This window comes from Micromys minutus, assembly GCF_963924665.1.
Source record: "Micromys minutus genome assembly, chromosome: 8".
Taxonomy (NCBI): Eukaryota; Metazoa; Chordata; class Mammalia; order Rodentia; family Muridae; genus Micromys; species Micromys minutus.
In genome coordinates, this window is record NC_137977.1 from 12,412,326 (window position 1) to 12,437,824 (window position 25,499).

Below are 25,499 nucleotides of genomic sequence, written 5' to 3' on the forward strand. Positions count from 1 at the left end.
TCAGGCAGCATGCAGCATGGGAACCACTTCTAACCCTGGTCTTTTTTTTATGTGCTCACCCTGCTGCTCCCTTACAAAGGCCATTTCTGGCTCCGCCCACTCATCCCCACTGCTGCAGTCCTGCAGTCTTCGAAGTCCAAGTTTCATCCAAACTCAAGTGCACTGCTTTAACCCACACCCTCCATTCTTACAATTTTTATCCCTAAACCAGGTGTGGAGGTGCCCACGTTTAATCCCAACACAGAGGCAGAGGCAGTTGGAGCTAAGAGCTTGAGGCCAGCCTGGTCTATGAAGAGAGTTCCAGGTTAGGCAGGAATACAATAGAGACACCATCTCAAACAAAGGGTTGAGGGCTGGAAGATGGCTCAGGTCTTAAGGGGCTAAGCCCAAAACGAAAACAAAAACATACATTGTAACGGAGCTGTTTCTAAAACATTTCTCTGACCATCTTTTCTCCTACGCACTAAGATGGGTGTCGTCTTTACTAGGAGCTTTGATCTTGTCACGCTTCAATACTGAGCTAAGGTTCAAGTTTAAATCTGAGGTAAAGTACTTTTTATCACGTTGAATCCCTGGGCTCAACCCAGCACCAAAGGTAGTAGTAGTTAGTGGTGGTGACCCAGTCCCTGAGATGTCATCAGCCTGGTAAACACTGGCAAATTGGGTTGAGACTTCAAACTGGAAGTTTTTTTTTCCTGTAGCCTATCTGTATGTATATTAGACTTCATAAACTCTTTTGACCAAATATGGCCGCCAGCATTGCCTCCTCCTGCCTCATCTGACCACTATGCTGTGCTTACTTTTCAAAGCTTGCTCTTTTTAACCTTAACTACTACAGGATTGTTTCCAAACTTGACATTGTACTGGGGAGGCCACAAGTTTTCCTGAGTCAACCTTTTGTATGGTAACAAGAACATTGACTACTAACATCAAGTCAGGGCAAAGATAAACACTGCCTCCTTAAAACCTTAAAGGAACAGAGGTAAGGCAGGAGCTAATGGGCAGCATACAACACTGGTGCCGCCTCCATTAATCAGGCAACCTCAAAATCAAGATGATGCAACTTAAAACCTCACCTGCTTCTACACATACCGATGACTAAGTGGAGCTGATGTAACTTGTTAGCTTCACATTTTATCTTCTGATTACTATCCCGTCACAGTACCTTAAGGTTGTTAAATATTATGTGACATCTAAATAGATGTCCCACTGTTATACAGCTTCAAAGTAGGCCAGGAAGATAAGTCAGTGTTTAAAGTAAAAATTACATACAGTGGTCTGTGCTACATCTGCTGCGTCTTCGGTGGGCTGATACCATGAGGTGCATGCCAAGAAAGTTCTGCACGAAGCTGCTTCATTCAGTTTCCACTTAGGTTGACACGAAACTCATCTTTACCCCCTCCTCATCTCATACACACCACCACACTATCACCTCCATTGCAGATTACTGTCTTTACTTTCAAATGTCTTTTGACATAACACCCCAGGTTGGTGGGTTTCCAGCCCTTTTTTACCAGTTTTCCTGGAATGCCGGGCATCAATTTCAACCAGGCCCCCTTCCATCTTCTTGCCTGCACAGCTTTGCCCAGTCCACTGCAATTCTGTTGCACTACAGAACTTCTCTGGCTTCTTTTAAGGTCTTCTGGTGGTCTAAGATATGAATAGGAATTTCCTAGGCTTAGACTGCATTTTGTTTCCTCAATCTTGCCCAACATTCTAGTTTCCCTAGATCAGGAATTTGATTTCTGCCATTGATTCTGAAAATCCTTAGTCATTGGGGCTTCACATAGTTCCTGCTTCTCCTGTTATTTCAGGCATGTCAAAAACTGTCTCAATCCTTGGATGTACTATTTGTGGGTTTGTCTTCCTGTTCATTTTGCACTCTACCTGTTCAGAGAAGTTCTCACTGAGCTCTCACAACCTCACCAACTATTTCCATGGCTGTCCTCCACTGAGTCAGGAGCCTGTCTGAAGCACTAGGTGAGTTTTTTCTTGGTTTTCATCTCTACTAGCAGGATCTGCAATGAGGCTTTACCCACTAGAACCCTTAACTATCAACCATTAATGTTGATAGTTAACAGGTTAACTTAACAGGTTAAGTTTGGTTCTGATGCTTTTTGTCTTTGTTGTTTTCCTAACTGGCACTGAAACAGTGTACCAGGCCATCATGCTAGGGTGTGAAGTTTTATGTTAACCTCATGAATTAGGCTGTGTAATGTTGAAGTAGATACAGGTGTCCAACACTGAGAACCCAACGTTAGCAGTAGTGCTAGTTCTGCCCTCAAAATAAAGCAGTCTCAGGATAGCTTCCCAAACACCTGAAGGCCCGTATTCCCACATGTGCATTTAGTCCCAGCTCCCACACTGTTTGTGCTCGGCTCTGAGGCATTCTGTTTGTACATCTGCCACTGCCTGGCCCTGGCTTCTGCCTTTGGATAGATCATGGACAGCTCATTCATTTTGTTAATATGGAATCCCATGTTTACTAGTTCAGCTCAATGTAAACCTATCTACATCATCTGGCTAATAGCTACAGGGACTAGTACTTTCCTCTACTTGGCATTAGCTCGTAAATAGCAAATCTTAACCATGGATGAAGTTAGCTAATCTGAGGTAAAATTTTCAGAGGCAGCTCTAAGTAATTTGTGCAAGCAAATGTGCATTGTGTAAGCAAATGTGCGCATGCATTTGAAATATGTGCATTTTCAAAGCTGTTGGCAACAGAAAGCTATTTCCTTCTAATTATTCAATATACTTATGTTGCATATCTTTATTTTTAATCCAGAAAAACTAAAGTCATAATTTCAACAGTCCATTAACTAGAATATTCTTTGAAATTAAATAATTAAAACACTGCAGTACAATAAACTTACAAAGGGCTTCTACAAAGCCCTCCACTGTGACATTTGAGTTATCTCAATTTTGAAGTGTACTGACTTTTCCTATAAACTCCCAAGTGTACTACTTTATGCTGGAACAAGACTCAGAGGCTTCAAGAATGAATCAGACTGTTCCACAGCAGTTTCTAGCTACAAAGGCCAGTAAGCCTGACCAAATTTTACCTATGAGACTACATTACTCTTAACATCACTGGGTCATTCTTAAACATCTAATCACTACCGTTTAAGAGGCTCATGTTTTATCTCACTGCCAGCCCCATGAGTTACTGGTCAGAGGCCCCTCAAACACAAGCTATTGCTATCACTCTTTGTTGCACACTAGAACCAGATTGTAAAATTCTATTGCTGCACTTTGGTTGCAGGATAGAAGACACTGCACTGTCTTGTTAATTGCTGTTGCTGTTTTGTTTCCTTGTCTCATTCCAGTATCAAACTTCAAAATCATCTAACCATGCCAAACCTCCACAAAGAAGTTCCCTTTGCTACAGTACACACTAGTTATCAGACAGGTTCCTGCTCCTGACAGATCTGGATTCTACGATCCTCACTCAGTCCTCAACAGCAGCTGCCATGGAGTGACTGACATGCTGGCATTTGTGAAGGACAGAAAGCAGGCAGCATACATAGCACATGTTGGCTCATTCACACCGACTTTCAACTGCTAATACTGTGTGCCACACCACAGGAAAGTAAGGGACATGATACACCTGAACTTGCTGGGATTCAGCATCAAAAAACTCCAGTGACACAAATGGAAGGTTTGTGGGTTCAAAAAGAAATCAAGGGAAAAGATTTCTACTCATCTGTTGTTTGGCAGATGTTTGTGAGATGGACATGCCCATCAAAATCAGCACACAGAAACATTTCATCTACTAAAAATGGTTACATTTTACTCTTCTTTAGGGGAACATTTAAACTACATGTTCTTTGTTTTATAATTTGATTATAAGCATACAAATTTTATACCTTGAATACTAAGACTTATAAGCCAAAATGTTAACAATATTGTAATTAACCCCCCTCCCAAAAAAAACCTCTGGGGGGAAAACCCAATCCTGTGCATCATAAACAAATGTTGGTATGCTGTGTTTTTCATAGAGCTCAGGCTGGCCTCCAAGTCACTGTGCAGCTAAGCATGACCTGTAACTTCTGGCTCCACCTTCCCAGTGCTGGTATTACTATATAGACCACTATGGTGTTGGGGATCAAACCCAAGGATTCATGCACACTAGGTAAATACGATACCGTCTAATACATCTCCAACCTAATCATCCATCCAGAGAGGGAGACATGCATGTATCAGGGCACAAAGAGAGGTCACGGAACAAATTGAAGGAGTCAGCTCTTGCCTCCCTCCATATGGGTTCTGGGGATCAAACATAGATCAGGCTTGGTAGCAAAGTGCCTTTACGTGCTAAGCCATCGATGGTTTGCCAATACTTTGTCTTACCCACATTTTAAAATATTTTTTAATTTATTGTGTTTGTACACTTGTGGAGATTAGAGGACAGCTTGTAGGAATCAGTTCTCTCCTTCTAGCATGGAGGTCACAGGGACTGAATTCAGGTCATCAGGCTTGGCAGCAAGTGCCTTTATCCACTAAGCCATCTTGCCAGCTCCTTTTAAACATTTTACAACTGTATCCTGTGTGCATGTAAGTACCTCCATAATACATTAAATTACAAATCTAACCATATCTCACTTTGCTGTACCATGCCCCATTCTTAGGTCACAGCCATGACATCTTTGCATCAGTTGCTTATACTGTTTCTTTCTTGCCTTGCTTAGAATTCCTGAATACTCCCTTGATGAACCCAGAAGAGAGAGAGAGAGGGAGAGGGAGAGGGAGAGGGGGAGGGAGGGAGGGAGAGATCTATAGCATGTGTCTTACGATGGACACTAGTTAGGGCACTTCCAATAGCTACTCTACTGTGACCATCTACCACACACAACCCTACTCCACCAGCTCTTGTAGAGCTGGGATAGTAGTGGACAGATCCCAGGGCCTTATGCTAGGCAAGAACTCTACCACTGAGCTACAAACAGCCAGTGCCCAGGTAACTGCTGCAAGAGGATGGGCAGTCTGCGCATGGGGCTAGCCATGGAGGCAGCGAGACGCTAGGGCAGAGAGTAGCTAGCACTAGTGTGGCACGGTTTCCCTATATATCACTTAATGCTATATATACTCTTCAGTGCAAGAGCGAATAAGAGGGTAACAGGGAAGAATGTGATCAAAATAACTATATACATGTATGAAATTGTTATAATAAACATTAACAAAATCTCTAAAGGTCAGTGCCTAGAAGAAAAAAATTGCCATAAATTATTTATGCCATAGAAAAGATTTTTTCGGGGCTGGAGAGACGGCTTAGTGGTTAAGATCACTGGCTGCTCTTCCAGAGGTCCTGAGTTCAATGCCCAGCAACCACATGGTGGCTCACAACCATCTGTAATGAGATCTGACGCCCTCTTCTGGTTTGTCTGAAGACAGCTACAGTGTACTCACATAAAATAAATAAATAAATCTTTAAAAAAGAAAAAGGAAAAAAGGATTTATACACTGGAATGCTTAAATATTCTCTAAAAACCAGAAATGAAAGATTTTATTATATATTTTACAAACTTACTTTGCTTACTTAAATTATCCTTAAGATTTCCTTTTTCCTTAGAGGCCATAACTTGTCTACCAACTAACTATATGCTTTAAAATGTCGACTTCCCTAATTCTTCAACCCATGGCTTTGGTAAAGTGGTACACGGGAGACAGAAGCAAATACATCTCTGAATTCAAGGCCAGGGTTTATACATAGTGAGTTTTAGGATAGCCAGGGCTATGTAGAAAGTCCCCTTAGGGGAAAGGAGAAGAGAGGAGGAAAAGGGAACGAAAAGAAGAGGAGAGAAAAATGCTTTAAGCAAGTGCTCTTTTAGCAATCAATAAAGTTTAAGGAATTAGTAAACTAAGCAAGAAGCACATATTCACAATGGTAGAAATTGCACAAGAGCTAATTAAGCTGTATTTTACATTTATGCTAAATAGGTCTAACACTGCTGTAGTCTCTGTCAAGTCCTGCAGGCATGAATATTTTAAGAATCACTGCAGACATTCATAATCCTTGTTAAGTCACTTCATTTTTAAAAGGAAGCCCGTATTTCCTGTGTCTCCCCAAAGCAAGATAAAATCATAAAGGCTGGGAAAACCCACTTCCAGTCAGCTCTAGGTGAATCCAAAAAACCAGTCTTGACTTCTGACTCCCTCTTCACTCACCCTAAACCACATGCAAACTAGTTAAAGCACCAGTGATAGTACATCCCTTTTTTCAACAAAGACCTAAAACAAACTGATAAAATCAACTCCACTCAGAACTAATCTGGGGATAGTGGAAAATGCCTATAATTCGAGCACTTGGAAGTCTAAGGCAAGTTTCAGGCTAGCCTGTATACAGAAGGAGTTCTTATTAATGAACAACAAAGAGGACGATAACGAGACAACCACTAACAACACTAGACAAGCAAAGACAATGCTTTCTAAAAAGAATGAAGCATACAAAACCCAGCATACGTATGACAGAACATAGAGGAAAAACCTTTTAGAAATGGCTGAAACGGAGAAAAGAGAAGCAATATGGAGTTGCAATTCAGAACACTTAATGTATGTAATAAGAATACAATGAGCAAAACTAAAATTCAACAAAGGTCTTTCTGCAAAAATAACCGGTCTCCAAAACCAATGAGACCAACATTCTGGTCTGTGCACGACAAAAAACATGACCCCCTAATGCAGAGGAGGAAAGGGTTGCTTAGCAACACTATTTACTGTAGACAATGTTGACATAATCAACTAAAATAACCTTGCTTTCTTTCCTTTGCTTTCCTTTGAGACAAGATCTCACTACAGGCTATCCTAGAACTCACCATAAAGACCAGGCCTGCCCTTGCCTCCCAAATGGTGGGATTAAAGGTGTGTCTCTATGCTGGCCACAATAACTTTTCATCAAGCCAATCAATGAAATTTTGAAAATAAAAAAAAAAAAAAAAAAAAAAAACACCAATAAAAGGAACTAAATTATTTTTGACAGAAGCTAAAGAATGGATGGACCTGACGTCGTAATGCAAATTAGACAAACATGTCACTATTCTAGTAATCCAGGTTACTGACAATGGAACTGGTAGCTAAGTAAAAGTAAAAGAGAAGCATGGAAAACTGTTGCTTCCTGGTTGAAGAGCCTCATCTTTTTGTAAGAGTTCCAGAAGCAGAACATACAACAGTGGAAAGTACCTCAACATTACCAAAAAGGCTGTGAAGACGGGAAGCCTTGTAACCATGAGGAGTTGGATTTGGTACCCAGAACCCACAAAAAATAATCTGAGTGTGGAGAAGCTGACTTGTAATTCCAGCCCTGGGGAATAAGAGACAGGGAGATCTCTGAGGCGCGTCAGTCAACCAGCCTAGTCTACTAGGCAAATACAAAGCTAATAAAAGACCCTGTCTCAGACACCAGGTCAATGGTGCTTTGGGGACAGTAGCTGATGTTGTCCTGTGTATCTCCTGCTGGCTTGTTTTTTTTTTTTTCCTCCTCAGAACTTAAAATTATCACAAATAAGCAAAGATTTAAGATTCACAGCTGTATTTTCCAACAGCAAAAAGCTGGATGTAATAGACATCCCAAAATGTTATTTAAGCTAATAGTTTTCAAATATAAGAAACTGAAAGAGATGAAGTGGGTAGTTAGATACTATTTTACAAAACAGGATATAACATAAAAACTGGTAATCCAGAAAAAGTAGATGGCAGAAAGCTTGCTTATTACAGGCAAAGTTAAGGGTGCCATCCCCAAAAATGAAGGAAAGGGAAAGGTGTGATAATTATATGGAAATGTTTACAAATGTACAAAGTAAGACAATATACAAATCAGCTGTAGGTACAACAGTCTCATCCTTCAAATCTTGTTAAAAAGTGAAGAAACAATGAAATTGTAGATCGCATGCATGCCTTTAACAAGGAGTGTAAAAGGAGACGACCATACACTACCTGCACAGTATTAACCTCACCTCAGATAGGCATGGTGGTGCAACAGGGAGGTTGGCCTAGGCTTCAGAACGAGATTGTCCAACTCTCGGTTCCTACCACTTGCAGCTCAGGCCACGGACAGAACACTAACTATTAGATGACATCCCACCTTCCCCTCTAGCTGACTCAGTGGTAGTGCTCGGTCCACTGCTCCATCCTGCTCTTTGAACTTCTGCAACCACCTCTTCATGGACATTCAAGTGCCTTCCTCATTGCAGTTCCAACCTACTTTGAATTCCATCTCACTTGTAAGAACCCTCAGCTGGTGCTGACTCTAAGTACTCTGCCTCTGTAAGCGATTAACTATTCATCTGTGCATGCTCTCCATCTCGTGTAAGGGAGAGAGGGGAATTCCAGCCCAAGGATTCAGAGCACTTGGCACTGTCCCTTTTCAGCCTCAGCCTGCTCAGTGCCCAGCATGGTTCAATCTACAAGTCACAGGCCACTCAGGTGTTCCTGTTTTACCAAGGGGAAAGGACAAAATAGAAACACTTGCACAATGTAAAAAATGGCCACTTTCACCTTTGCTCAAATTACTGAGCCAAACTTGTAGCCACTGTATACTCTGAACTAAGAAGGTTAAGGTCTTCCTAGTAAGCAGTCCTCTTCCTAGCCTCTCTTTCCAGTGTCAGCCATCCTCAATCACTGCGGTACAAATTTTACTACAGCGAACTAAGATAGTGAGAGGTAAAAAAAAAAAAAAAAAAAAAAAAAAAAAAAAAAAAAAAAAACACATTTCATGCTTATTTCATTATTTTAATGTACTGCTATTAATTCCTTATTATGTATCTACCTTACACTTTAAACTTTTATCTCGGATATAAATGACAGAAAAAAATGACCCATAACATGATAAAAGAATAAGCACAATCAATTAAAATGTGAAGAAGTAAAAAAAAAACTTTACACACACAATAACCATGATTGTTGAAATGACAAACATGAATAATATTAGAAAGCAACCAAAGTCACAATTTGCACAGTTAAATATAAGACGTACAGGTTAGCATGCTCCTACAGAAATTAAGCTTGGCAGAGTGGCATTTGAAAGCACTAGTAAAAAGATTCACTAATTCAGAGTTTTAGGGAAGAAGGCTGGGGCAGAAGCTCACTATGTAGAGAAGCCAGCCTGGAACTTCCTACGAAGATCAAGCTGAACTCAGAGTCATGCTCCCTGCTTTAGTCTACAGTCTAAGATTAAGACACACAAGCTACTAAACCTGGACTATTAATTATTAATTAAGTAATAGTATAATTATCGCCTTTAATTTGTCACATCTCTATATCATCTGCAAAACAAATTCTAATAGAACAGGGGTTCTATCTCTGCCTCCAGACACTGGAATCAAAGTTTCATATCACTTACACATGAACTTGCTTTGTTCAAGTCTGGCCCTGAACTCAAGAGATCTACCTCTGTCTCCTGAGTGCTGGGATTAAAGGAGTCAAGCACTGTATAAAATCATGTTTCTTTCCACAAACTACTGTAAACGCTGAACAGCCAAGGATCTCGCTGATATGGAAGAATTTCTTGTCTGTATATACACTGCTTCCTGTCTAAAAACATCAAATAAAAATGTCACTACTTTAAATCATCCTACTCTGGCAGATACATATAATCCCAGGACTCCTGAGGCTGAGGTGGGAAGTTTGAGGTTCCAGACCAAATCAATCTATCAGTATTTGTCTATCTGATCAAATTAATCTATCCATCCCATTTCAGGTCCAATCAATCAATCTGCCCACCAATCTAGTGTGTATAACAAACTATCTAGTGTGTAAATTTTTCATTGATTTCAAGTGTTTTAATAGTGGCTTCCTCAAGACATTAAACAGCCACTTCTTAAACTGATACTTTTGTTCCATTTTTCAAAGAGTAACTGGCGACAACAACACATAACCAATGTAACTAAGATCCCTGAGGACTATGACCTGAGACACCACAGCTGACACAAAGCCACCCACTTTCAACTTTCAGTCCTTAGTCTCTAATTCAGGGTGATGATGCCTTCTAATACAAAGCATGTGTAAATACCAACTCATTGTCACATCTTACAACAAAAATGACAACTACCCGATGACAACTTATAAGGCGTTCCTGCTGCTTTAAACTTCCTAGTTTATGTAAATAGCATGATGATGAGCTGGGCATGGTGGCACACCCTTAATCCCAGCGCTGAGAGGCAGAGGCAGACAGACCTGAGTTTGAGGCCAGCCTGGATTACAAGATGATTTCAAGATAATCAGGACTATACAGAGAAACCCTGCCTTGAAAACCCCTAAATATTTAAACAAGAAAACAGTTAAAAAAAAAAAATCTGGTCATAACTAAAGTGGTTTTTTTCAATATAAAATTCAATCATGCTGAACACTAAAATTCCCTACAAGACTTTATTTCAAGCCAGTGATTAGATGGACAGGAAGAATTAGAAAGAGCTGCTAGAGAAACACTTCTGATTTTGCAAAGGGGATATACTTCTTAGTGTAAAAACAGGAAGCCAGTTCGGCTTCTCAAGTAGAATGCACTGATGCTGCACACTTTCTCTGGGCTTTAAACAATCCACTAGTGCTTTGTGAACATGTGGGAGTGATTTTATGTGCTATGCCTTACTTCCATGACTATAAAATGTGGCTAATAACGCACTCTGCTGCACAGGACTGAGTAAGGTGATGTGTGAAGTGCCTACAACAGCACTCCTGAGACACGGTAAACGTTAGCATTACCATCATCAGCTCTGTGGATGACGATTAACTAGGAAACTTGGCTAGAATGCACCAGCAAAAGGGCTGGGGGTAGGGTGGTAGTGATCTATTTTCTGCATTTACCCATCAAATATAAATTCTATTTTTGAATCCAGTGATAGTCAACATCAAAAGTGAGAAAACAGGTATTAAGGAGGATAATAAAGCTTCACTCTTCGATTTCCAAAAACATGAGACAATACAGGCTTTGGAGTTTGATGTTTATTTTTAGCAGGAAGAATATGCTAACGGTGATGGCATCAAAAGAGGATACGCCGTGTCCAATATCTGCAATAGAAGCTTGACAGAAGTTAAAGAAACTGTACCAACAGGCTGAAGACAAACACTGTTGACATACTCACCCTTAGTGCTGCAAACTGAATAAAGCAGTGACATATTAAGACTGAAGCCACTAAGATATCACAAACAGCTAAGTCAGCTACCAAATTCATAATCTAAGAGACTCTATTGTATCTTTTCCATTTCAAGTGGACAACCTTTTCCAAGACAGAGCATAGCACCAATAATTGAGCAAGTTTATGTGAGCAGAAAGGGAGCAAAATTAGGAGTTGAGCATCAGGGGTGAAATAATCAAACAGCTCTCTCAAAACTGCAACAGCAAATCAATACGAACACCACCTGGGGCTTATTGAAAAACTAATGAGCCAAGAGCTAAATAATAAAAAAAAAAAATGAACTTAAGAGGCAGTACAATGACACACCTGCAAATTTAGAGTGTCTGCAAATAAAGGGACTCAGTCTTACATAGTACTGGAATTAGAACAATTCAAAAGAACTAGTAAATCCAATGGTCTTTTATAAAATTAAACCAAACCTAGCTTTCCCATACTGACAATAGCTACTCTGCTCAAACACATTATGAGACCACTTCTTTATTAGCCCCTGAGCCCCCAGACTCGCTACCAACAATAACAACCATACCTTACCTAACAACAACCTTCTCGGGAACAGCATGTGTAAGCCCAAAGAGTGTGCATGTGCAGGAATATGTTAAGTGTGAGAATCAAGAGGTGGAGAGAATAATTTAAACACTTAATGACAAACCTAGAAAATGGTGGTATGTGCTAGAATAAGAATTCAATAAACCAAACAAATTATTGCACTAACACAAGACTTCAATAGAGTTGTTATGTTCTTATTATTTTTGTGCTTGAAGGGTTTAAATTTCTATTGCATGGAATTTTGTATAAATCATTTTTAAATGTAACAAATTCTGCTAACACCAAAATCAGGGTTACTTGATCAGGCTGCTGTGGTTCAAAGGCAGAGAAAGATTCTTGATAGCAAGAAAAAGCTTACCTGAGCCACTGGCTATTATCAGTCCATGATTCAAGAACTCTAAGATGTATAAATACATTAAAGTATATTAAAATTAAATTAAATTAATATGCACTAAAGAAGGAAAAAGGTTACGCACTTCCAATTTATGTTCTTTCTCTGCAAGGGCTTCCTTTTGACAACGAAGAAAATCTGCCAACATTCGAGTGAGTTGCTTTCTATCATCGATTTCTGCCGCCAGTCTGCCATTATAATCTGCCAGCAGCATACAAGCGTCTTCTACCATTTTAGAAAGTCTTTCTCCAGACTCTTTATCTAAGAAAAGCAAAGGGTAACACAATTATTACACAAGAAGTGATGCGTTGCTGCTCCCGGCCCTGCTTCCCAAACACAGAGGCTCTCACTTCCTCTTCTTACCTGTTATTTTCTCAAGCAGAGACACTTCTTGAACTTCAACAGGCAAAGAAGCTATCCTTTGATGGACTGCCGCATCACCTGAGGCTGCATTTTCTAAATCTTGTAATGCTCTAACAAGGTCGAGAGTCTAAAAGATTATACAACTTCAGAACCAGAAGAAAAAAAGTTCTAACAAACACAGAGGACTCGACACCTCTTTCATGTTTCTAATCCTTATAAAACTTTCATTAGTAAAATGTCTGCAAAATCTAACACTTCTTAAGACAACTTTTTTGTTGTTTTTCTTTTTTTAACTGAAATCAGAGTTGGATCTTATTGTTTCTCACTTTAATCAACATTTTGTATGCTCATCTTATTTCAAAGGCAACCCTTTAAAAAGTACATTTTAGACTAATTTTTTCATGTGTTCTGCCTCTGTGTGTCTGTCTGTGCAACATCATCATGCTTGGTGCCACCAGAGATCAGAAAAGGTGGCAAATACCCTGGAAACTGGAGTTACAGATGTTGTGAGCTGCCTAATGGGTGCTGGGACCAAACCAAACCTCGTTCTCAGGCTAAGAGATTAACTGAGGTTAAGAGCAGCATCCTTACTGACAAACGCCTCCCTGCACCAATTCTTTCTCTACATGTTAAGAAACTGGCCAGTTGATGCTAGTGCACGCCTTTAATCTCAGGACTCAGGAGGCAGAGGCAGGTAGTTCATGAGTTTGAGACCAGCCTGGTCTATATAGTGAGTTTCAGGACAGCCAGGGCTACACAAAGAAACCCTGTCTCAAAAAAACAAAAATAACAAAATCTTATACACACACACACACACACACACACACAAGTACATACGTGCATGCGTGTACAGAGCATACTACTTCAAACAAAAGCAATTTATTAATAAGAAATGAGAGAAAGATTAACTTAAAGCCAACTTATACCCAGAATACTAAGATCATCAAAGCCCAAAAGGAACAGAGTAAAAATCCCAGAGCTGTCTTAGGTTTTTACCTGTGGTGGTTCACTTGGGGACCCTAGAGAGGAACAATTTTCATTCTCATCCACCTTTATTTGCTCATAAGTCCTCTTCCTCTTCTTATCTCCATCTGATTTAAAAGACATGAAATGTTAATGAGCTGTTTTCCTGAGAGAGTCACACCAAGAGATCAAGATCCTGTACTTACACAGAGCGTGCTTAAGTTGCTCCAGTACATCGTTCTCATAAACAGATCGCTCTTCCCAAATAGACAACACTCTCCCAAGGTGCTTCTTACAGCTTTCATCTGTTTCACTAAAAAAGAAAAGAAGCAAACAAACAAACAAAGAAGGAAAGAAGGAAGGAAGGAAGGAAAGAAAGAAAGAAAGAAAGAAAGAAAGAAAGAAAGAAAGAAAGAAAGAAAGAAAGAAAGAAGGAAAGAAGGAAAGAAAGAAAGAAAGAAAGGAAGGAAGGAAGGAAGGAAGGAAGGAAGGAAGGAAGGAAGGGAAGGAAGGAAGGAAGGAAGGAAGGAAGGAAGGAAGGAAGAAAAACAGAGTAAAAATGCAGTGAGTGCTACCATGAAGTAATGATTTAAAATGGCTACACACTGGTTCCCAGCAAGAGCTCCCAAACATGCTGAGCACCACTGGCAGCAGCTCAGGAGAGGCAGGAGTGACTGCAAAACCCCCAAGAATTCAGTAATAAAACTGTACATCAAAATGGTCTTCATTGTCAAAGGTTTTAGGAATAGACACTAGGAGTTTACAAAGACGATGCTCCCAAGTGAAAGGGAGCTAAAGGACAGTTCCAGGTCACTTTTTAAATTTACTGAACCCATCAATATCTTTGGCAAACCTGAAGACTGGCTCTACTTAAGACTTAGGTGACTCTATTTCCTTCAGCACTACCTAACCTAGGTTCTGCGTTTGTCTCACAAGCCTAGGGACTAGAGTCCAATCCCTAGGACTTGCAAATAAAATAGAAACATTTTACAGTGCATAAACTGAAAGATTTCCATGCACATAATTACCTGAAGAAAACCTTTTCAAACAAGTTTCTGATTATTTTAACTAGTCTTTATTTCTAAAGCACTTAAAAATATTAGGAAATACACACACACTAGAAAACTGAAGAAAGAGTGTGGTATTAATACCAGCAAATCAAACATAAGATGGATAAATAAATCTACAAACATACACTGAGTTCATTCCTTCCTTTACTCTCAGTCCCAGCAGAATACGGCAGGAAAGCTGAGACTCGTGACTCCAAATGTCCCTGGGTGGCAGCTGAACTCCTCATAGAAAGGAAACCTATCACATACTGTGTGAAAGCTTTAAGCAATGCAATCTGTTGGTCTTGCAGCTCTAAATCTTACCTCGTGTGCACAAAGGATCCTACCTTGAAACATGCTTGAAGGCCTCCACTATTACTGGTGCAAAATCTTTTGTGAACTCTGGCCCTTTCCTTTTGCTGTTTTGAATGACATCATTGGCCAAGTAGAGAAAAGTAAGCTTCCTGTTGGGTTTGGCTAAAAAATTAGAAAAGGAAAGGAAATTAAGATACTAAAACACCCTCATTTAACTTAGACAAACTTTCTTAGCACACAACAGCTCCAACTCCTAACTCATCAAGTCATTGCTGCTAACTGCTCCAGGGTAGCTACTCAACCACTTCTCAAGGTCAGTCATGTGTGGGAAAAGAGGCCTTAAAGGGGTCAGTGATGCATCTCTGTCCCCTTGCAGGTTTAGCATGGCACCTAGGCCACGGGTATCCTTCATTTCTGGTCTCACCATCATTCTCAAGCTAAATATATTTTATATACAGAAATGTTCATACATACACAAAAAAACTACATCTCCATAAGTCTGTATGTATTAAGCTTTACAAACAAAGCTGAAAGTAGATTATTTAGTAAGATGGTGGTGAGTCACATTACAAGATAGCATTCTAAACAGAGTCAAGTGTATTTATTAGTGGACTCTATTACACTATTGTAAAAAACTATTTCAAGATATATCACTCAATTATGTATATTTGTCATATGCAATAAATATCCTCCATTTAATCAGTGAGACAAAAAGATCAGAGGTTAGACTTTTTTCCTCTTTAGATCATATGACCTTATATCATTGAGTCCCTCTTGACAAACATTCCTCTACTTGCTACAGTCTGCGGTATGCTCATCCTTCTAGATTTTAATAGCTGTGGTGACAGTATGTTTTTACCAGTTAGTGTTGACATGAAGGCTCAGAAGCAGAAGATATTGTTTAATTTTTATCATTTCCAGGTTTGCAAGTTGAAAAGTTCAACAGCTCTAGGGAAGAGTACTTACTTGGTATGCATGAGGCCTTGGAAGGAAACTGGGGGTGGGGTGGGGTCGGGGACATGGGGACAGGACAGAGGTTGGATAACTATGAACAAGAATTCCCAGAAAGAAACTGTCTGCAAAGGAGCGTTATGAAGAGCTTGGAATGTTGAAGACCCAGAGTCAAAGGACAATTTATCATTAATTTCCTTGCTCATCCTTGCCCACCTTTGTGCCAGACCTAATATCCTGTGACTAACAAAGAAGTATTCCTTGGAATGTATGAACAGATTCCCCTAGTTTCCAACAATTAAAGAACTGTGACAGAAGTCAGGTGGGCTGACATGTGCCTTTAGTTTCAGCACTCAGGAGGCGGAGACAGGAGGATCAGGAGTTCAGGGCCAGTCTGGTCTACAGAGCCAGTTTCAGTATAGCCTGGGCTACACAGAGAAACCCTCTCTTGAACTCCCACTCCAAAAAAGCAAAGAAAGAATGCTGTCAGGTAGCATCAAAAGCCTATAGCAGGGTTCTCCCTGTTTTGCTATAATCTGTTTACCTGATGTACTCACCAAAGTATTTAAAAAATATTGATTTTATTATAGCTTTCCTTGTTCTGTTCTAGGCACGAACTGGCCTTTACTCTCCCCAATCAGTTGGCAGAAACAAGAGGATCTCTGGGAGTTCCAGGCCATCCTTATCTACACAGTGAGATCCTATCTCAAAACAAGTGTGGTGCTGAGGAAGCATACACCAGCAGATCTCCAAGGCTTAGGGGCCAGCTCAGACTGGATAGTCCTAGCACCAAGGTATTTTTCAATATTTCCTCCTGTGGAACCAAGGTTAAAATATGAGAGATTCTGAGCACTCTCTATAAGGCCAGGTGTGATGGGGCACACATTTAATCCCAGCACTTGGGAGGATGAGGCAGACAAATCTTTGTGAGTTCAAGGCCAGCTTATTCTACAAATTGAGTTAGTTCTTGGACAGCTAGAGCTGTTAACACAGAGAAACCTGTCTCAGGGCAAGGAAGGAAGGGAGTGAGAGCGGGGTGGGGAGAGAGGGAAGAGAGAAGAGAGGGAAAGAGGAAGAAAGACAAGGAGAAAGGAAGAAAAAAAGAAAAGGTAAGAGGGAGGGAGGAGAAAGGAGAGAATCATGAGAACGCTAGGAAAATAATTGCAAAAGTTATTTACAAATAAATTTAGGCAGTTTTAAACATAATAACCATTAATACTTTCACACAGGCCTATAACAGTGGCACCTGGGAGGCTGCTGCAAAAAGACTGAGTTCAAAGCCTCCTAAGATGCAGAGTAAGACCCTGTGCCAAATCTAAAACATAAAACGAAAGAGAGGGCTTTGGCTCAGAAGTAGAGTACTTGCCTAGTGTGCATTAAAACCTGGTTTTCCGTCTCAAATCCCTAATTCCCTAAAGCTCTTGGTGGCAGGCAGAGAAGCAGCCAAGGCCATGAATCTGAACCAGCCAGTTCCTAGGTTTCTGCTGTTCACAAGATTTCCTTAAAGACACCTAGTTCCAATATCTTCCACTCAATTTAAACAGTTTTAATGTGGATGTCTGCTGTGCGCCAAGGATCATAACTGCACATACGAAATAAACAAACAAAAAACCACAAAAACATCATTCCTATTCTGTTCATGGGTTAAGAATTTTACAAGCTATTCACACACTGGCAGATTATAAACCCAACACTAAAATGCATATTTGTTTTTTTTATTTCCTCTTTATAAACAGTCACACCAACATAAAAGCAATGATGAATACAACACCTACTGTGCCTTCCTTGTACTGTGCTATATCTTCATTATATTTTCATTAATAAAGTGTCGCTCACTATCTGTATTATGTAGTACTATCACTGTACACCCTCTTCCCTGAGAGAAAGCATATGCTGCTCTGGGTGGACAAGTATAAACTCTTTCCCTAGAGCCAGTATATCAACACACACAGACACACACACACAGACACACAGACACACACACACACACACACAGACACACACAGACACACACACACACACAGCCACACACACACACACACAGACACACACACACACACACACACACACACACACACACACACACACACACGAGAGCCAGGGAGTGAAAAATCGATTACAAAGAAAGGTTTGCCATAGTCATGCTTGGTAATCCCACACTCGGGAGGTTCAGTGATAAGCCTGACCGACTTTGATACCCAGGAGCCACGTTGTCCATGGACCTCCACAGACAAGATATGCCCAGTGACAAGATATGCCCAGTAAATAAACGTAGTCATTTTCTTTTGTTTTGAAACTCTATTAAGCCAAGTGTAGTAGTGCTGACTTATAACCCTAGTTATTGAGGCTAAAAGACAGGATGATCTAGAACTCACGGCCTGCCTATGTCCAGTAAAATCAAGTGTGAAACCAACCTGAGCTAGAAAGACCTGTCTCAAAAAAACAAAAAACAAAACAAAACAAAAAAAAAAACAAAACAAAAAAAATTTTTTTGCATATAACAATTACATTTTCAGAATGAATGAATTTTACCAAAAGATCAATTATAAAAGATGAAGAGATTATGCCATTTTTTTTCCTTCATTGACTCAGGTAATTACTTAGTATTTACCATATTCATGGGCATTGCATTAAGCACTGGGAAGAAGGCCTGCAGTCAAGGACACACAAATCTACATTTACAAACACACAGATAAACGAACAAAGAATGAATGAATTAATGAATAAAAATGTAGTAACCATTCAAAAAGAAAATACTAAACTATCACAAGTTTAAGCTTCACTATTTACATTTTCTGGAAAGCTCAACCATACCTTGTGTGGAAACAGTGGTCCCAACTGGGAGGTACTAAGAAACTTTAGAAGGCAGAGGTCTCGAAGGATGAGGGTCACTGGAGACATTCCCTTAAAAGCTGGCTGTCCCTCCCCCTCCTGATTCCTGACAACAGCTTTGCCACCTCAAAGTCACCACAACCTGCTTCTCCACAGTTCCAAAACCAAAGGAGCCAACCAACCATGAACTGAGCCATAAGTAAAAGAAAAGGCCTCCTCCATTTCTGGTTTTGGTTTGTGGGTGTTGACGAGACATGGTAGGCACTAAACTTGGGAGTTTTCTTGCCTCCAGTTGACTGTCTCAGTCATTCTGTCACAGTAGTTACAGGTTACAATTAACACTGAGAATACCACAAAGGGCCAGGAGGAGGAGGCTCCAATCTGGAGCTGAGACTTGTGTCTTTTGTTCTTGCCATCTTAACCACCTCTATCAATTCCTTGCCTAATGCTATATTATATATATATATATATAAAATGCTTTAAAAAAGAGTCAACACACTTCACTTAGTACCTACTGTACTGATACACAGATAATATCAAACTCTTTTCAACAACCCCTATTTCCTCATGGCTACTGGGTCATATACTATACAGGGTTCAAATAATTTATACCTTTTATCCCATAGACCAGAGCAAATATTAATATAGGATGGATTTCAAGAGGCAAAGATGTACTGAGAGGTATACAATAAATGTCAGCAGATGTTGTCCTGTCCGCCACGTTGTACTCCCTGTAACAACACACTATACAACCAACAAGCATTTACATTTTTCACCAATCTTCTGCAACAAATAGCATTTTATCTGCCATTCGAAACTAGTGAGTGTTCCCAAAAGTGACAGTTTTTTGTTTGATTGTTGAGTTTGTAGACAAGGTTTCTGTGTAGCTTTAGCTATCCTGGGCTCATGCATGTCTCCTGACTGCTGGGATTAAAGGTGTGCACCACCACCCACAGAGTGAGGCTTTTATTTGCCCTCTTTGGTGAACTTAACATTCAGATTATGTTGCCTGAATTTCAGCTCAGATCATTGCTTTTTCTTATTAATTTATATTTATGAATAAATCATTCTTTTTCATGCTTTAGACATGTTCTCTGGGGCTGTTGCTTAAAATTGAAATTTGGCATTTTCTATATTCACAAGCTTTAAGAGATTTATGTAGTTAAATCTATTTCCTACATGAATCTTGGCCTATTAATAGCCTATTTAGAATAATCATTTGACATGCCAAGAAGTAGTGATAAATGTACCTTCTTTCATGTTTGCATAGCTGCTTTTTATTCATTGACACGGAAGTAGCTTTCTCTACGGCACTGGGTAGGGTAAACCTACCTGTTGATACTCCATTGATTTTCAAGGATCTGAATGACCACAGCCTTCCATGCAACAAGCATCTTCCTCAAACACTGTTGTGTTCCACTCTGTGGACTTCTAACCCCTGTACAACACACGCCCTCCAAAAACAGTAACATGGAAAGAACAGTATTCTAAGAGGCCCAAGCATTAGATCCAGTGTCAGTCACCTGCAGGAGACTTGTAATTCTAGGGAGAAAACACAGGCATCTTCTACTCCTGCTGTCCGTATAACCATGACTAAAGCTGACAGGAGAGAGGAATGAAGGACTGGCTTGGGACACAGAACTCACAGAGCAGCATAAAATACTTCCCCAGTTTCTTTGTAGCTGAGGGACTGAGAAACTGTAACAAAAGCTGACATATAAACTCCTAAAGGTTTATCTGGTACGGCACTATGAAAAGGTGGGGGGTAGGGGTTGTTGCAAGTACTTGTGTACACTTCATATAAGCCTGACACTCACAAAGGCCTAACAAGGGCATTGGATCCCCTGAAACAGCCACCATGCAGGTGCCAGGAATGGCACAAGACCTCTAAGAACAGTCATTGTTCTGAACTAATGAATCAGTTCTCCAGGCCCCAAGACAGAAAACTTTTAAACTGCTATACTACTGCCAAATACCACAGAACAAACCTATAGCCATATTCCAGAAGCAAAGGTCAAATGGGAAACCCAGAATTCTGCTTTCTTAGGCCCCTAACAGAGTCCTACAGCCAAGTCATAGCAGCATTAGAAGGCAAAGTGGGGAGTCAACCAGGGTGAACAACCCTTCCTAGTAAGATGCTTCCCAAGAGGAAAGTGTCACAGGGAGGAAACTTGCCCTCATAAAAATCCAGCAGTAAGGGGCAACACACCCATCCCTTTCTCCTTGTGAAGTCATTGAAGACCTAGGTGAATTCCCAACAGTCTCCACACCTCCCTCCTAGGACATTCCTTGTCTGAGATCCAACTAAATCAAGACTGAACAAAAGTAAGTTTCATAATTTCATGCAGTAAATCTATAAAACAAAGCCAGACGTAGTGAAGCTTACCTTCAATCCTAGTGTGTCTGTGGGGGGATGGGGGGTGGTCTGGCGGCAAGCAAGATCTCTGTGAGTTCAGGGACAGCCTGAGCTACACAGTAAAACTAGGTCTCCAAAACAGAACAAAATATGAATCAACTTTTTGGGGGTGTTGTTATCTGTTGTTTTCTGAGACAGGCTCTCACTATTCTTTGAACCTGGGATGGTGTTTGTTTCTCAAGTGCTGGTTATCACAGTAAATTTGTTTTTATTCACCCCAACTAAAGACAAGAAGCTCTCAAACAGAATGAAAACCACAGTATCAACAGATGCCAACACCAAGGAGATATGAGAAATATCTGACCAAGAGCCTTAAAATAGCCATCCAAAAAGGCAAATCATCATGAAAATACATTTAAAAATACATTTCCTATCTATGGAACACAGGTGAAGTGGTGCCAAGAAAGGAAACTGAAACCATGACTGCATGCTGCAGAAAGGATGTCTCCAATCACTCTGACTCAGAGCCCTAACCTATGTAGGCATAGGGGTACCACAAAATAAAGCTAAGCAAGCAGGAGTCAGGGATCATTTCATTGAAAAGGACTGGTGAAAACAAAGTCTCATCTTGGAGAACAGTCACTCCAACTGGAAAGTCCTAGCTTTGGCCGGCCCAGAACCTGTCATAACTTTCACCAAGGCGGCCTTGAATTACAACAGACCCACTGGAATTAAAGGCATATACTACCAACTGAAAACTTCAGCATGAGCGGCCAGTCATGAGTATGCAGAACCATGCAAGAACTCATTATCTGAAAAAAATCACAAGTTCCTTATGAGTCCTTTACATTTAAAATGAAGAAAACAAAATATTGTGCAACTCTCAGATTTTATTTTCTGAGATCCATTCAATAATTTGTTTAATACATACCTATAAAAAACATCTAGTGAGGTGTTACATATAAAAAAAACAAAGACAAAAACAGGACAAAAGGCTGTCTTCCAATGTGAAGAAATTCAACCCAGACTTGTTATAACACATATAAATGCTATAATAACAATCTAAGAAAGAACTAGGAAAGTGATACCCTCCACTTAGTAATAGCCACCTAATTAAAAAAAAAAACCATATGTTCAAGTTCCTGTCATTTAAGGTAAGGACATATCTTCTACTCCTGAGGCTTTAAGGACTTATGCTGGCTTTGCTGCAACACCTTAAAGTGTATGTTATGACCACAGTGCCTAACATGTGCTTTGCTAAGATGGAAAATCCATTCATCTCTGTGTGTATTTGTTTAGGGGAAAGCAGTGAGCACAGGACTCAGTACTTTGGGAGCCATGGTGGTATCACATGCCCTGTGGTAACTACTATAATGGCTGACAACTCTAAAACTTGAGCAGACATGGGAACCTACAAACCCCATCTTAGTGAATTCAAAAGAGCTCGCACAGAGACAACTAACCAGGGAATGACAAGCATGAGGCACACAAAGCAGTAAGCAATTATCTTCTCCACAAGAACTAAAAGCCAATTTCTCATCAGAGACAATGGACACAAGAAGACTGAGACATAACATCCTGAAAGAAGGTAGGTGTGGTGACCCTATTAACCAACAATTCTGGGTAGGCACAGCTGTTCCTGCCTGCAATTCCAGAACACAGTTAAGGCACAGTTTACTGTGAATATATTTCTTTTTTGTGTGTGTATGGGTGTTTTTCTTGCATGTATGTCTGCACCACTTAGGTGCCTGGAAGAGGCAGAAGCCGTTATCAGCTCCCATGGAACTGGAGATAGTTTGTGAGCTGCCCTGGGCATGCTGGGTATTGAACCAGGTCCTCTGAAAAACTTCTCCAGCTCCTCAAAGACTGCCCTGTAAAGCTGTAAGAGAACCTAAAACCTTTCAAGCTACCAACGCCAAGCTAAGTCAGTTCAACACTAGTAAGCCTAACCTAACTCTAGGTAGGACATTGTAAAAGAACTCTTTAAGGCTGACCTGAAAAACACATATTAGATAAAACTTCCAACATATAATACTGAAAGGGCAAATATGAAATCAAACACAAAAGTTAGTAATACCTTTTGCCTCTAAAGGGTCCACCCACTGACTTAGCTAACTTTTCTTTCTTTTATTGGTGGGGGGGGCAGGATCAAGATGGGGTTTCTTTGTGTAACCTTGGCTATCCTGGAACTAGCCCTATAGATCAGGCTGGCCTCGAACTCAGACATTCATCTGCCTCTGCCTCTCCAGGGCTGGGATTAAAGATGGGCATCACCACAACCCAGCAAGATTTTATTTGTAAATCCATCCAATTCCTTTCCTGTAATCTCTTCCCAGCCCTTCTCCTCTCTATTTACCTTGGTTCCTAGACATAAGAGATCCAAACATAAATATTTATTTATGTATTTATTTATTTATTTATTTAAAGTTACTTACTTGGAGTGGGGCAAAGAGAGCCCAGGTTTGGACAACTTTTAGGATTCAATTTTCTCCTTCCACCATGTGTGTTCAGAGGCTCAAACTCAGGTTGTCAGGCTTGGCAAGTGTCTTTACCTAATGAGATATCTGAGTGGCCCCTTAGTAATAGTATCTTTAAGATAAAGAATGGATACTACCCTCTATGAACAGAGAGACACTGACTGAAAAATACCTGGATGACTACCGAGGAACCCTCTGTCCTGGCCGTTCTTTCTTCCTCTGCCACATTCTACTGATCCCATCATTAAATATCTGGCTTTTCTAAGCTAAGCTCATGGGGGAGGGTCAGAACACTGATTTACATCAACAGTCTGGGGAAGAAGTAGAGTTTCAGGAAGTGAGGCCTACTTAGATGAGCCAGGCTAGGCCTGGAAAGGACACCTTGTCCTTAGTTAGTCACATAGTGCCCTTTCTGCTTCTTCCTAGCCACTATGAACCAAGCTTTGCTCTACTACATACATGCTCCTTGCCCTAATAGTCTGCCTTACATTGGGCCCAAAGCAATAGAACTACTACTGATCATAGACTGAGCTCTCTGAAAACGTGGACTCTTGTAACATGCTGCCAAGAATATTTTATCACAGGGATAGAAAGTTATAGTAAGCTATAACTTCCACTTTCCTTTTTTTCAAATTTAGTTGGTAACTTTGAGTGAGTCTCACTATGTATCCCAGGCTAATCCTAAACTGTGTCTCTGCTTCCATGGTACTTTGATTACAGACGTGCAACATACCTGAAAAAAAAAAAAAAGCAAAAGCAAAACTGTGTATGTATTTACTGATTCATGCCCGACACACAAAGATGTAAACTGAGGAGTCAGAGCTGTACAACAGGTTTAATTGTGGATGCTACTATAGGAAACTGGAAACAAAACAAAGTTGGCTGTTACAGAGAAGACTGCAGAGAGGAACTGTCAACAGAGCATGGAAGCCAGGAAACAGGAAAGAGAAAGAAAATGTAAGTTTATGCACATTCAAGTATAAAGGGGTAATATTCTTTTAAAGATGAAACTCCCTTAACAAAATAACCACATTATGACAGAACAAAAAACAACCATATCCAATAGTGCTTAGTGCATATTTAGATTACTGTGGTCATCAGAATGGAAATGGCCCCCATAGCTCATAAAGAACAGCATGAGGTATGGTCTTCCTGGAGTAGGTGTGGCCTTGTTAGAGGAAGTGTGATACTGGGGATGGGTTTTAAAGTCTCAGAAGTTCAAGCCAAACCTAGTGGTTCCCTCTCTAGCACCATGTCTGCTTACATGCCACCATGCCTCTCACATGACGACATGGACTAAGCCTCTGAACCTGTAACCAGACCCAGTTAAATGTTCTCTTTTGTAAGAGTTCCTATAGTCATGATGTGTATTCACAGCAATAAAACTCTAAGACAATTACGTAACCATTACTTCTAGGTAGTTCCAATACATTTTCAGTTCCCCCAAAGACCCAGCATACCCCACTAAGCATTCATTTCCCCATTTCCTTCCTCCTCTTACATCTGAACTTTCCAGTCTATGATCCTTCTAATCTTGTACTTCATATAAACAGAACTACACAGTATGTGACCTTCTACAGGAGGCTTCTTACTTTCCATGAGGTGAACACGGCCTGTCTATCCTGCTGTATTCATCAACGCTTTCATCCTTTTTTATGGCTGAATGTAATGAAATCCATTTCTTCAGCAAATGGATATATCACATTTGTTTATCTGCTCATCACAGAAACTCCGGTCCATGATTAAGAAAAATCACTGGGTTTGGGGCTAGAGGCTCAGAAACTAAGAGCCCTTGCTGCTCTTTCAGAGAACCGAGGTTCAGTTACTGAACCAGCACTGGGTTGCTCACAACTGTTTTTAAGCCCAGCACCAGAGGATCTGCTGTCCTCTTCAGGTCTCCAAAGGAATCTGCACCACCCACAGGAACACGGGTGTGGGCTAGTACCACCTGGCTCATAACTTCTTTTTTAAAAAATCTAAAAATTCATCTAGTTATGAGTGTGTTAAGGTATACAGCAGAACTAATGTCATCTAAACCATCAGCTGTAGACATATGAGCTAATATTCATAAATGAAAAACGTTCAGGCACCTCTGAGTCAAAGTAACATACAGACCCAACAGTGCATATC

The 25,499-nt window shown here is 40.3% G+C and overlaps 1 protein-coding gene across 2 annotated transcripts in view; it reads right to left on the reverse strand.

Annotated features, from left to right (window-relative positions):
• RPRD1A (regulation of nuclear pre-mRNA domain containing 1A) overlaps positions 1 to 25,499 on the reverse strand; it is a 38,795-nt gene that overhangs the window by 6,192 nt on the left and 7,104 nt on the right. For both annotated transcript variants that reach the window (XM_080919804.1, XM_080919803.1), the window contains exons 2-6: positions 14,786 to 14,915; positions 13,596 to 13,702; positions 13,423 to 13,517; positions 12,427 to 12,553; positions 12,149 to 12,324 (exon numbers count right to left, since the gene is read on the reverse strand). In XM_080919804.1, coding sequence (XP_080775930.1) covers positions 12,149 to 12,324; positions 12,427 to 12,553; positions 13,423 to 13,517; positions 13,596 to 13,702; positions 14,786 to 14,915 — 635 coding nt within the window. The remainder of the gene's footprint in view (positions 1 to 12,148; positions 12,325 to 12,426; positions 12,554 to 13,422; positions 13,518 to 13,595; positions 13,703 to 14,785; positions 14,916 to 25,499) is intronic.